Source organism: Hibiscus syriacus, unplaced genomic scaffold (genome assembly GCF_006381635.1).
Source record: "Hibiscus syriacus cultivar Baekdansim isolate YM2019G1 unplaced genomic scaffold, ASM638163v2 tig00111996_pilon, whole genome shotgun sequence".
NCBI lineage: Eukaryota > Viridiplantae > Streptophyta > Magnoliopsida > Malvales > Malvaceae > Hibiscus > Hibiscus syriacus.
In genome coordinates, this window is record NW_024063233.1 from 3436400 (window position 1) to 3449418 (window position 13019).

General features: G+C 34.3%; 1 protein-coding gene across 2 annotated transcripts; it reads left to right on the forward strand.

Moving 5' to 3' along the window:
- Positions 1–2059: 2059 nt before the first annotated feature.
- LOC120173966 (transmembrane 9 superfamily member 3-like) lies at positions 2060–12140 on the forward strand. 2 transcript variants are annotated; one of them, XM_039180987.1, is made up of 6 exons: positions 2060–2253; positions 2407–2447; positions 2540–3302; positions 3930–3933; positions 11766–11769; positions 12131–12140. In XM_039180987.1, the coding sequence occupies exons 1-3, from the start codon at positions 2096–2098 to the stop codon at positions 3172–3174; spliced, it is 834 nt and encodes a 277-aa protein (XP_039036918.1). In that variant the 5' UTR covers positions 2060–2095; the 3' UTR covers positions 3175–3302; positions 3930–3933; positions 11766–11769; positions 12131–12140. The 2 variants fall into 2 exon arrangements, with proteins under 2 accessions (XP_039036918.1, XP_039036919.1); XM_039180988.1 differs by lacking the exons at positions 3930–3933; positions 11766–11769; positions 12131–12140 and adding an exon at positions 4045–4089.
- The last annotated feature ends 879 nt before the right edge of the window (positions 12141–13019 follow it).

The following is a 13019-nucleotide window of genomic DNA, read 5'->3' on the forward strand; positions in this document are numbered from 1 at the left end:
TAACCCCAAAGACTGAATTATTTTAAGCTTAAAATTAAAATGTCGTTCTGCCATTTTGTGAAAAAACATGACAACATTCTGAGCATCAGATTTTCTAGCCATAATATAAATCCATGTATATATCGTACATGCATCAACAATGCTAATGAAATACATAGAATTATTAGAAATTAACGGATCAGGCCCCTATAAATCCGTTTGAACATGCTATAAAGGATGATCATAAACAGAAAGAATTTTGAAAATGAAGCTTATGGCTTTTGCCTAGTTGACAAACATCACAAAATATCGATTTATTATAAGCAGGAACATTACAATGTTTAAGAAGTTTTTCCAAAACCACACTAGATGGGTGGCCTAACCTTCTATGCCACAATTAAGGACTAGAAACAACAACACTACACACATCAACATCAAACTTATCAATAACATCAGACTCATTAGTAGTTACCAATGTTATCAAAATAGGACCGGACCGGACCGGCCGGTTCGACCGATTGAACCGGGAACCGGTTGCCTGTCCTGTCCGGTCAGCCTCTAAAACCAATTTTGCAATAAACCGCTAAAGAACCGGTAGAACCGGTTGGGAACCAGCAAAACCAGTGTGAACCGTCGATTCTTTTTTTTAAATAAACCAAACGACGTCATTTGTTATGATTTTTTTCAGCCTCCAATTTATTTTCTGATTTCAGTTATATAATTATATTTATTATTTAATATGTTTTACACTTTTACTTTTAATTGTTAAGTATTGTTTGAGAATTTAAATTTAACTTTGTATTTATTTATCATATTGCTAGGTGATGAAAATCTTGATGTTGTGGACTTTCAAGTTCAAAGTGATGCTATGGAGTTTCAAGTTCAAAGTGGTGATGGCGGTGGTAGTTCAACACTTCAACTAATGAAGAAGTTTTTCCCAATATTTTGGAATTTGAGGGAATAAATTTCAATGAATATTATGATGATTGATACTTGTATCAATTATGTACTTTTTTATTTAGTTATTGATGAATTTCATTAGTTGTTGATGAATTTCATTAGGTATTGACCCTAAATATTATGTTGTAGTTGATTTGAATCATTTTGTTTCACTTGATTTTATGATATTTAACTTATATATGTTATGACTTGTGATATTTTTATACCTTTCAATATTGTAAACTTAAAAGAGTGTTATATATATTAATATTGCTTTGAATATTATGTAAATTTTTTAAAAAAATATTATTTTATATAAATCGGTTCAACCCGGTTGAACCAATGAACTAGTACCTTCACCAGTTTAAGGTCCGGTCCGGTTTTAAAAACACTGGTAGTTACACTACTTAAAGAATGCACAGAAAACATACACCTAGACACAACATAATTAGAAGTGAACTTAGCATAACTAGCAGAATTGATATCAGTCGAATTAGCCCTAATAGGCTAACTTGTTTATCAATAACAACAACCACTACATCAAAAATGTTCTTTAGCGGCATTTTAGCTGCGTTTTTAGAGTAAACGCCACTAAATTTAAACATATAGCGGCGTTTACTTTCTAAACGCAACAAAATGACAACTTTAGTGGCGTTTCTTTATAAACGCCGCAATAGGTTTCATCTATAGTGGCGTTTTTTTATAAACGTCGTAATAGATCCATCTATAGTGGCGTTTTTTAATAAACGCCGTAATAGATTAGTACTTTAGCAGTGTTTTTATACAAACGTCGTAATAGGGTTCACCTATTATGGTGTTTTTCAATAAATGCCGCAAAAAATTAGAACTTTAGCGGCGTTTTTATATTAACACCGCAATAGAGTTCACCTATAGTGGCATTTTTTCAATAAACGCCGCAATAGATTAGAACTTTAGTGATGTTTTTATATAAACGTCATAATAGGATTTACCAACATATTAGAACTTTGGCTTTTTTTTTTTCAATAAACGCCGCAATTGTTTGAAAATGCTATAATAATGAAAGGGCCCGTGACCGGTCGGATCATCTACATCTTACTTCATACTTGTCCCAAATTGCCCGTACAAAAGATATCAGCCATTGTTTTTATTCATTAAATTGCACAGTTTTGATCTTTCTCCAATTTTCTAATCCAACATGAAAAACTTCAGCAATCTCCCCTCTTTTCTAATAATCGGAGTTTTAATCCTCTGCTGTCTCTCGCATATTAGATCCGATGCCTCCGACCACCGTTACAAAGACGGCAACCCCGTCCCTCTTTACGTCAATAATGTCGGCCCTTTCCACAACCCTAGGTAACTTCATCATTTCCTTAGATCTGAAATTGCTTAGCTTTTGAATCCTGACTCAATGCCCTTATTTTGGAATAGCAAATTCAAATCTAATTACATTTAACATTTGTTTTCTTAATTAATGCCTTAATTTTGGTTTGGTTTGTTTGCCTACAGTGAAATTTATCGCTACTTTGATCTGCCTTTCTGTTCTCCAGGTTCTTTTTTTTTATTTTGTTATTATTAATTTGGGTTTTAATGGATTTCATTTGGATTTAATAAAATGTGTTGATTTTGCGATGGAATTTAGATCATGTAAAGGAGAAGAAAGAATCATTAGGGGATGTATTGAATGGAAATCGGCTGGTCAGTGCTCCTTATAAGTTGAATTTTAAAGAGGAAAAGGATTCCTCTGTTGTTTGTAAGAAGAAGCTTTCGAAATATGAAGTTGCCATTTTACGCAAGGGGGTCGATAAGGAGTATTATTTCCAAATGTACTATGATGATTTGCCCATTTGGAGTTTTATTGGAAAAGTTGATAAGGAAGGAAAAAGTGATCCCATTGAGTACAAGTATTTCCTTTACAAGCATATCCAGTTTGATGTTCTTTATAACAAGGATCGTGTTATTGAAATTAGTGCAAGGATGGATCCTCATTCTCTCTTGGATTTGACGGAGGATAAGGAAGTTGAAGCTGAGTTTATGTATACTGTGAAATGGAAGGAAACCGAAACTCCTTTTGAGAAGAGGATGGATAAGTACTCCATGTCTTATTCTTTGCCGTATCATTTGGAAATTCATTGGTTCTCTATTATCAACTCTTGCGTGACAGTTCTCCTGTTGATGTTTATTTTATATTTATGTTTCTTTCAGATTTGTGAAACTGCAATCATTTGTTCAAGATCTATACGCCAATTATTGATGTTTCATTCTATTCACTTTTGAACTTTTTATGTCTATCAGAGCGGTGTTCATTTTTATGTTTGCATTGGTTGGTGTCTTTTATCCCTACAATCGAGGTGCTCTGTTTACTGCCCTGGTGGTCATATATGCACTCACATCAGGAATTGCAGGTACAAAATAAAGTTCCATTTTCACGCTCTGCAGCTACTTTCCATTCACATCTAGATGGATTATATTTTTGTAATATAGTTTCTATTTATTAGAGTTGTGTATGGTTGGAAGTGGAGTGTCATTTTTTAATTTCCTTGGCCTTTTTATTTGGGGTTGAATTTCGGTGGCTAAGTTATTGTATTAGAAAGTATATGAAATAAATCACATTTTTTGTTGAAGAATCAAACCCCTAATTCATCCACCATAGTCGTTTATTATCTCAGATTGTTTTGAATTCCCAGTCCTGCAATTATTTGACAGTTTGAAGGCTTTGTCCAGAGTAAGTGATGCAGATATTGGGATTCGATTTAAATCACTAAATTTGTTAGATATGATAGCATGAGCCCAATTGAGCTAAGTTTTGAGTTCATTTCGAGTTCATTTGAATTCTGTTTAGTTTCTGGAAACAAGGGTAGGCAAGGAATGATATTTTTGCTGATTATTGCTATAAGATGACAAAAACACCCAACTTACCTTTTACATTTTGGGGGTTGAATTTCGGTGGCTAAGTTTCTTAATTTCTGTTTGGCTTCAATTGAAATGTCTTACCAGTGATTATTTGGGCCTTAGAAGCTAGATGTATCTAGGATAGTTTGTAAATCTTATACAACATTGACAGTGGCAAAGTATTAAATAATTTCTCTAGAAAGTTTAGGAGCTCTGATTGTTGTCATAATTAATTATTAACCCCTTTTATGGCAGGGATTACAATGGTTTTACACAGAGCATAAAATTAAGTTATCAAAGGTACAATTCTATTTTTCTTTCATGAACATTTGTGCCAGTTTCTTCACTTTTAGAAAGATACTCTGATTTATCAGCTTCGAATAAAACTGATAATTATGTAGCTTTCAAGGTGAGCATCTTTATTTATCAGCTTTGATTTCCCCCTTTCAAGGTGCGCCTAAGTGTGGTTGATGAACAAAATCATGAACATATATGTTTCTGAATTTGTAATGTGTAATGTGTCATCTCTTAGAGTTTTACATTCAGCGATCTTGTCCTTGTTGATAAATGATTAAGTTGTTTAGCTATGTATCATTTAAAACCATATTGGTTAAATTTATAGTGAACTTTTTCTTCATTATTGCTATTCTTGTGCAGCTGCTATACAGTTCCTGAAGAGGAAGAGATTAAATGAACAACAAATAGAGCACCTTGGGAACTTGCAGGTTCGTATTCATGATCAAGTAAGCTTGATTTTTTCTTCTTTTTCAGTGTTTTAACTAAAGTCCCTTGGAGGGCTTATTATTACTATAACTATAGCATTACTTAATTGTATATATCAATTTCCACATATGATAATGTTAGAATGTGCTAAAGCCACAACCGAAACTGTAGATGCATTGAGAATTGGAGCTACTGCAATGAAAGCATGCAGAAAGCAACGTATGTGTTCTGTTAAATTCATCATATGATGCTTTAATATTATGTTCCTTCCTCTCTCCCTTTTTTCTTTTGTCCAGATATTGAATTCCCATAAAAGTTTTACGAATTGGATCATGTTCCTCATGACATATCAAATTTGCATAACTTAAGTTTAGAAAGTCATTCACCTGGGTTTAGTGGTAGTACTTATTTTGCTGTATTTTAGTATAGAAATTAATTATTATATCATATTAACCCATGATATACGGACTCAAGTGTGAGTTTTTCTACATATTTGAAGTTTATTTGGTGGACATATTTCCATATCCCTATGTTGGAACTTCAATAGAAATGAGAAGTCTTGAGTAACACAAATATCAGCACTTCAGCAGTCGTAGACTATATGGAACTTTTGTATGGATTATATTATGATATTATGTTTGCTTCTATAAAAACTTCGAGCGAGAATTCAGAATCCAAGTGATCATGAAAGATGTGATACTTTTGATCACACTTGCATGAGGTGATAGCATTCTTGTTCCTCGATTTTCGTTTTTGCATGTTATGGTCTATGAATTAGTGAAACAACTTTGTTATGCTTGATAAAAGTTTAAGATAATTTTTCGCATTTTCTTGCAAGGAGTTTGAATATGACTGTGAGCTTTCAACATCTGAATCTGAAGAAGAAGAGCGTAAAAGAACCAAAACATCCAGAATAGCTTGTGATAGGAGGAAGCATCAAATGATGTGGACCCTTGCTGAGGTGATTAAGTTGGTTGAAGGAATTGCTCATTATAGTGTTGGAAGATGGACTGATATAAAAAACCTTCTATTTGCGTCATCTTCTATTGACAACTATTTTGTGAAGGGTTTTCGGATTTGAGTATTGTTATACTTTTTGGTGTTTATGGCTCATATTATTGTTTATTGTAGTTAACAATGTTGAACTACATTAATGTAAACGTTGATTTATTATTATGAATTTCAAGTTTCTTGTTATGAATTTCAAGTTTCAAGTTTGATGTTATGGATGTCAAATTTATTGGATAATGTTATATGCTAAAATTTTAAATTTGGGGAACAAAAGCGTAGGAACCAACATTTGAAAAAGTAGTTTTAATTCGCGGCGTTTGTATAAAAAACGTTGCTATAGATTTGACCTTTTGTGGCGTTTATTCTAAAAACGCCGCTCTAGATCTAACCTTTTGCGGCGTTTGTATTCAAAAACGCCGCTATAGATATGACCTTTTACGGTGTTTGTTCTAAAAACGTCGTTATAGATCTGACCTTTTGTGGTGTTTGTATCCAAAAATGCAGCTATAGATCTGACCTTTTACGGCATTTGTATCTAAAAACGTTGCTATAGATATGACCTTTTGCGGCATTTGTTCCAAAAACGCCGCTATAGATCTGACCTTTTGCGGCGTTTGTATCCAAAAACGCCGCTATAGATCTGATTTTTTGCGGCGTTTATTCTGAAAACGCCGCTATAGATCTCGACCTTTTATGGTATTTATTCCGAAAACGCCGCTATAGATATCGATCTTTTGCAGCATTTGTTCCAAAAACATAGATCTTGACCTATTGCGGTATTTTTTGTTCTCAAACGCCGCTAACTTTAGCGGCGTTGGTTTGGCCGACGCTTCTTGCGGCGTTTTTTCAATCGCCGCAAGTGCTTTTAGCGGCGCTTAAGAACGCCGCTATAGGACTAAAAAAATGCCGCTGTAGAATAATTTTGCTATAGTGAACAGAGGGAAGTTCATACAAACCCTCATGTTCCAAACCTCGAAGAATCACCTGCCGAGAGACCTGGTCCTTCGCAACACAATAATCAGGATAAAATTCAATAGATACATTATTATTTTTGGTAAATCTGGAAACTTAAAGTAAATTCTCCCAAATAGTAGGAACATGTAAAAGGTTTTTCAAAACCAAAGACATTGACTGAGAAGATAACACTGCTTGGCCAATCTTAGAAATAGGAACATTCATTCCATTAGCAACAAATACTTTACCTGGACCATTATAAGGAGTAGAATAAAAAAACTATACCTGCATCAGGAGTGAGGTGAGTGATAGCACCGAAATCTGGATACCAAGTAATATCTTCATATCCAATAGTACCAAACCTATTTGCAACAACAACCGTATTTACGTCGTGAACCTCCGAATCAACATGAACAGAACTATCATTTTGAACCTAAAAATTCCTTCAAACGACTGGTTGAACCTAAAATAGCACATGTTTGTCAAATGACCCAACTTGCCATAGATTTGACAGTGCACCCAAGGTCAACCATAAACTCATCCTCGAAAGACACCACCACCACGATTAGCTTGATACGCAAAAGGATTACTATGGTTACAATTAAATCCATGACTCAAACCTCTCTGAGAGAGACCTTGATCTTGAGATGATCGTTTAAAAGACTACATCGATCCAACTCTATAAACCCTATATGTGTCATTTGACATAACCCTAGTGTAATTAGGGTAATAATTTTGACCAGAACAAAATTGATTCTAACATGAAAAAACTTACCATAATTGACCATTAAACCGAAATTGACTACTGAATGGGCTTTGTCTAAACATATACTCATTACCGGCGGAGCCTTACACCATATTAACCGAAACACTCTGACCCAAGAATTCTTGTTGTCTTGATTCAGTATCAAGAAGCACGTTACACACCCCATCAAGACTATAAGGCTGTTGACTCGAGGTTATGATTTCCATATATCTAAAGCAGTCTTGTACTTAACCAAGGAAGGAAGAATAGAAGGACCAACTAAAGAAAGAAGCCAGGAACAAAGAGCATTGTCTTACTATTTGTACGCGACATACTTTCTCCATTGACAACCATAACAATACCTTCAAGAACGTACTACGGAGGAATGGCGCAAGTGTCGTCAACATGGCTGATAGGAGTCAAGCTCTCAATGGAAAATAGCACCTGTTGATGCCAAAGAAGGTAGTTAGACTCATCAAGCCTAACAAAGATAGACTTGTTCGTGAAAGGCTTGGAAGCAACACTCTCCACCATTCTTGAAACAAAAACCTCTCATACTATGAAAGATTACAAGAGCTAACTAGAGAGAAAACCTCAAAATCAGTCTATCTTTCTTATTCAACAACCAAGTAATTATATACAACATTCAAGCTATCATAACTAAACTTATAAAGTTATAATAGAATTGTCATAGAACTCTAACTACCTAACCCATCACAACTGCACAACTCATTATAATACTAACACCTAGGCATGTTTCGATAATCCAGAAGTTATTTTCATTTAGGGCTATAGGAATATATACTAAATGGGGTATTTGAGTAATATTCAGAAGGGATATCTCCTTTAGACATGTTGAAACCATATATGAGTCTGTCGATACATGTTGCTATATTGATAGAAGTAAGGTCACAACTATTGTGAATCTTACCTTTGCGTTTATTTTCCAACCTTTTTTAGTAGGTAGTTTTGTCATACCCCAATTTAGGGGCTAAAATTTTAGAAATTATAATATATTGATTTTAATTGGTGTTTTGGAAGAAATTGAGGATTAAAGTGTAAAATCGCAAAGTTAGCATACCATTTTATAAAGTGCATGAAATTCAGTGACTAAACTAATAATTTTTCCATTTTTCTTTTGGAGAGAATTATAAACCTCTCCCCGTTTGTTTTCTGCAAAAATATTCCTCCATTTTCTCTTCCCCTCAACCTTTCTTTGAGCTCCGATCTATGCACTGTCCGGCCACCATTCGACGGATAGAAACCACCATCGTGTTTGTTGTCGACCGAAGAACAAAACCCCTCAAACTTTTCGTCGTGAATCATCGTCATTCGTCGTAAATCTCAATCGGAAGTATCGTGGGTTTTAAATCAATTTCCGTTGTTCGTCGATTCAGGTCGATCCGGCTACTTGTTTTCAACACCTCCCGCACCATCGTGTTCCTTCCATCGTTTCGAGTCACCGGTGTCCTCCGTGTCTCCGTCATCGCTGGCGAGTGGAGGGGTGAAGAAGTCAAAGTTTCCGATGTTTCGAAATCAAGCTCTCTTCCGTTCAAAATTTTGAGCTGAGCTTGGTAAGTGTCTCAAAATGCCATAAAATATTTTTAGAAATTTTTCGAGAATTTTAAGGACACCGTAGCACTGTTTACGCGCCCCCACGCGTTGTCCCTGCGCATGGGGAGGTTCGAAAACAGTTGGGGCAGTTGACCCGGTTTGACCCCACCCGTTTGACTCAACCCAGTCCGACCCGACCCGACCGTTGACCTAACCCGTTGACTGTTGACCGTTGACTTTGACCAAAAAGTCAAATTTTCAAAAAGTCATATTTTATGTTTTTCAACGTCCTGAATCCGAATCCGAAGTCTGTTTCGTCAAATTCAAACCCAGTAAGCTGTTTTTTGACATATTATCACCCGGTTTGATCCGTTTTTCGTAATTAAGCTCTGTTTTTAATGACATTTTTGTTGATATGTATCCAAGGAATTATTGGAAGTTGATTTCAAGATCGATGACGTTCGAATGGAGTTTAAAAGGTCGATCAGTATGGCATAAAAATCGAGGTAATACATTACTACATCTTTATGCTTTATAGAATATGTTGTTAATGGAAAAATGTATGGATGTATATGATTGAACTATTATGTCTGTTTGATTATGGATGGACTTGAACCGAATACGGTTTAAGCGATAGATTATGAGAATACTTCGATTAGGTAAAATTACGAAATTACCCTTATGTTGTAATAAGGACTAGAATTGACTCTGGAAGTTGGATAAGAATTTTTTAAGATATATTGATATGATAAAACTACTGATGTGTACAGAAAGTACTGGTTTTGCTTAGGAAATCTAAATAACCGATTTCTAAATCCAAGATGGCTTGTATAAGATACTAGAAGTTTGTTAAGGAATAATTTAAAGTTTAGAGATTATCTGGGAAAGAGATTAACCCCAAAATCTCTAACTTATAATTATCCTCGTTAAGAGTTTTAATACTGAAATTATATGATTAGAAAATTACAAAAATGCCCTTAAGAGGTAAAAATAGTCCGATTTGACCATGAACGAGAAAGTACTTTGAGGATTCGTACTTAACTTGATAAATTATAGATTTCATTATTAAGATCTTGTCTTTGTATAGAAAATTCCTGGTAATCTGTTGTAACATCTGAGAAGGCACTTGACCCGAAAATCTTCGAGTTATGAATAAATACCTGAATAATAATTTATCGAGGGTGATATTTTGTCAGAATAGTTCGAAGGGACTGACATAAATGATAAGTTTCAATTTAATAATAAGATCGGACGAAATGAATTATTGTAATACACTAGATCTATAAATTAACCAAAATACCCCTGGAATGAAAATGACCAAGAATATCACCAAACTCAGGAATGATTGAATATCCTCGAGCTCTGAAATTAATGAAATAAAACTGAGCACCAGAATAACCAAAATACCCTTATGGCCTAGCCTAAGTAAGATGTTTTGGATTAATTAAGGAATCCAAGTAAATATGGGTGTTGTACTACCCTTAAAAGTTATGGAACACAACTTAAGTGAGCCGATGAACCTTGATGATATATCAGTACCTGAACGGCATAGATATTACTTGAATGCGTGTTCGTCTTCTCAAGTTTGGCTCGATGATAATTTTGGAAGTATTCAGCTCAGCTCAACTCTAAATCGCATTCAATACTAAGAATTTGATATTTTTTCGACAAATCAACCACGAATACCAAATTGAATTGAAATAAAGTATAATATGTATCAAAATTAAGAAATGTCCGAATTACTCTGGAAAACTCTGATGTAACTGGGATAGACTTGACTATTAAGTGATCTAAGTAAGCTCAATGACTGAGGATTAAATAAGTGATTTGGATGACTCTGAGAATGTTAATGAACTTACATGATGTACTGTCCTTCTGGGTCATGAACTATAAATCAAGCACGTCAGCATTTAATGATATTGTGGAAGCGTGGAAATGAAATAAAGACATTGGAAGATCTATTCAGCGATGATTCCGAAGATGATTTATGGACAAGAATTTGTGGTATTAAAGAGTAAATACCCTAGAAGGATAATGAATTAACCAGTCACCAAGCACTAGCTCTGGGAACTATTCATCTAAGAGTTGTTCGATAATCCGATCAATTGACATAGATTGTAAAGGTCCTGAATCTTCGTTCTTCCTTATCAGCTCAAATCTCTCTGGTCATGTATGAAAACACAAGTAACTCAGATGTAAATGATTCTAAATACCCTTCTGATTACGTAGAGCTTCCGAAAAATGTCTGAATAAGATGATCCTTATAAATCATATTCTGAATAACTGATGATTCTATCAGTTAATGAACTCTTCCACTAGTGATTTCAACTTCCGACATTCTATCGATAAACTGAAGATCCGTGTTTCTCCGCCCGATATGATTATCCAATATCTCTGAATAATATCTGAAAACTCTAGTGTGTTCTATAATCACATGAATATTTTATCTGATTTCCGATTTGAATTTTGTTCTAACATCTGATCTGAAATCTGTTCTTATTTCTGACCTGGATTTTGTTCTGATATCTGATCTGAATTATGTTTTGTTTTCTGATATCTTCGTTTATTGACGGAAAATGTTTTATTTGGGGGTATTGTTGAAGGAAGTATATATGCAGGCTCATTGCTTTGTGCTCAGGGCTTTACTGTTGTGCAGGGGTTATATGGTTCTAAGGAACCTACACCTTATGATGTGTTCGGTTGGAGGGATTACTATGGTCTTTGATAAATAAAAATATGTTTTAAAAATATCTGTATCTTTTCACTGGTTTTGAGGGAATACTCTAGATAACCTATTTTGATCTCCTGAACCTAGACATCCGAAATATTTCCATCTGAACTGAATATTATCTGTTACTACCTGAGATATCAATAGGACCTCAGCTCAACCTAAAAATATGTAGATATCTGAACCAATAAGGAAATATATGTTCATCTGTATCTACACGTTCTTCAACATCATCTAGTAGTTCTGTATCATCTGGTAGAGTATGGTACATGTGATTAGGGGGCATGTAATAGCATTTTGTTTAATATACGAGTTTGAAAATCTGTTTTATTTCTGCATACTGATAAATCATTTTATGAGTTACATGTTTTGACAAAAGTTTTAAATTTTTTGAGATTTTTATAGTGGGCCACTCCGGTGGCCCTAATGTGACACTCCAGATTGGATTGGGTTACCTGCTTCGGCCTGAGGGGTTACATTACTTCCACCAGAGATCTTAGAGAATGATCATCACCCGATATTGATTTATTTTATGTTCTTTAATTTCATTGCACTTTATATTGTCTTTATCTTATCTACTCTTTAATTCAACTTGTAGTGACATAGTTTTTACATTTCAAGCTTAGACAACTTCTTATAGTTGTATTAGTCTTTGTGGGCTCCACATCTGATACGTATTTGCATATCCATTTTATTACTCGTATCGACAAGTGTGTACTTGTTCATTTGTATCAACATAATTTGTCGCTATCAAGTTTTTGACGATGTTGATAGAGACTGATTTACAATTTTATAAGTTGTTCTTGTCTTGTTATATTTTAATCGATATTATGTCTTAAAAGTTTGTCACTTGAAGGTGTTGATGAAGTCAAGGATTGTTATTCCGTCAAAAATTTTAAGATACTTGCACTCAGTGAAGGGCGCAAAGCATGGTTAAAGACCATGTCATTACGATTGATGCTCAATTACATGTGATATAGCAGGACATTATCGTTAGCCATCTCTAACATTATGACTTTTGCTGAAGAAGACAAATTGCTAACAATGAACAGACAATATGGAAGAGGAAGAACAAGGAATATTGGTGCCACAAAGGAAACAAGTTCCTTGCTCAAGGATTGTTGTGACAAAATAATTGCCCACAAAAAGGAACTGAAGCGCTTAAAGGTGGTGAGAAAAAAAGAAATTAAAAAAAAGAATAAGAAACGAATAAATAGGAAAATAAGAATAAAAGATAAGGTTCTTAAATTCAAGAAGAAATAAAAAATGACGTAAGGAAGAATCTTAAATTTAGAAAGAAATAAAGTGACGTAAGAGAAATCTTAAATCTAAAAAGAAATAAGATGGAATGTGATATCATAGGAACTCTCGTAATCAAAATTGATTCAAAGACCTCCATCAAAGGCTCTATAATTGACCCTCCAGAATGAGATTATCTTGGCAGGCTGAAGTGTGAAAATAATTTCACCATGATAATTCGACAAAAAAAAGTGTTGAAAACAACTTCGAAGACAA

Excerpts from the sequence above, each read along its gene's own strand:
- LOC120173966 (XM_039180987.1), top strand. The coding sequence starts at position 2,096 with ATGAAAAACTTCAGCAATCTCCCCTCTTTTCTAATAATCGGAGTTTTA. Across the intron at positions 2,254-2,406 it reads GGCCCTTTCCACAACCCTAG|TGAAATTTATCGCTACTTTG; the intron begins GTAACTTCATCA and ends GTTTGCCTACAG. Across the intron at positions 2,448-2,539 it reads TCTGCCTTTCTGTTCTCCAG|ATCATGTAAAGGAGAAGAAA; the intron begins GTTCTTTTTTTT and ends GATGGAATTTAG.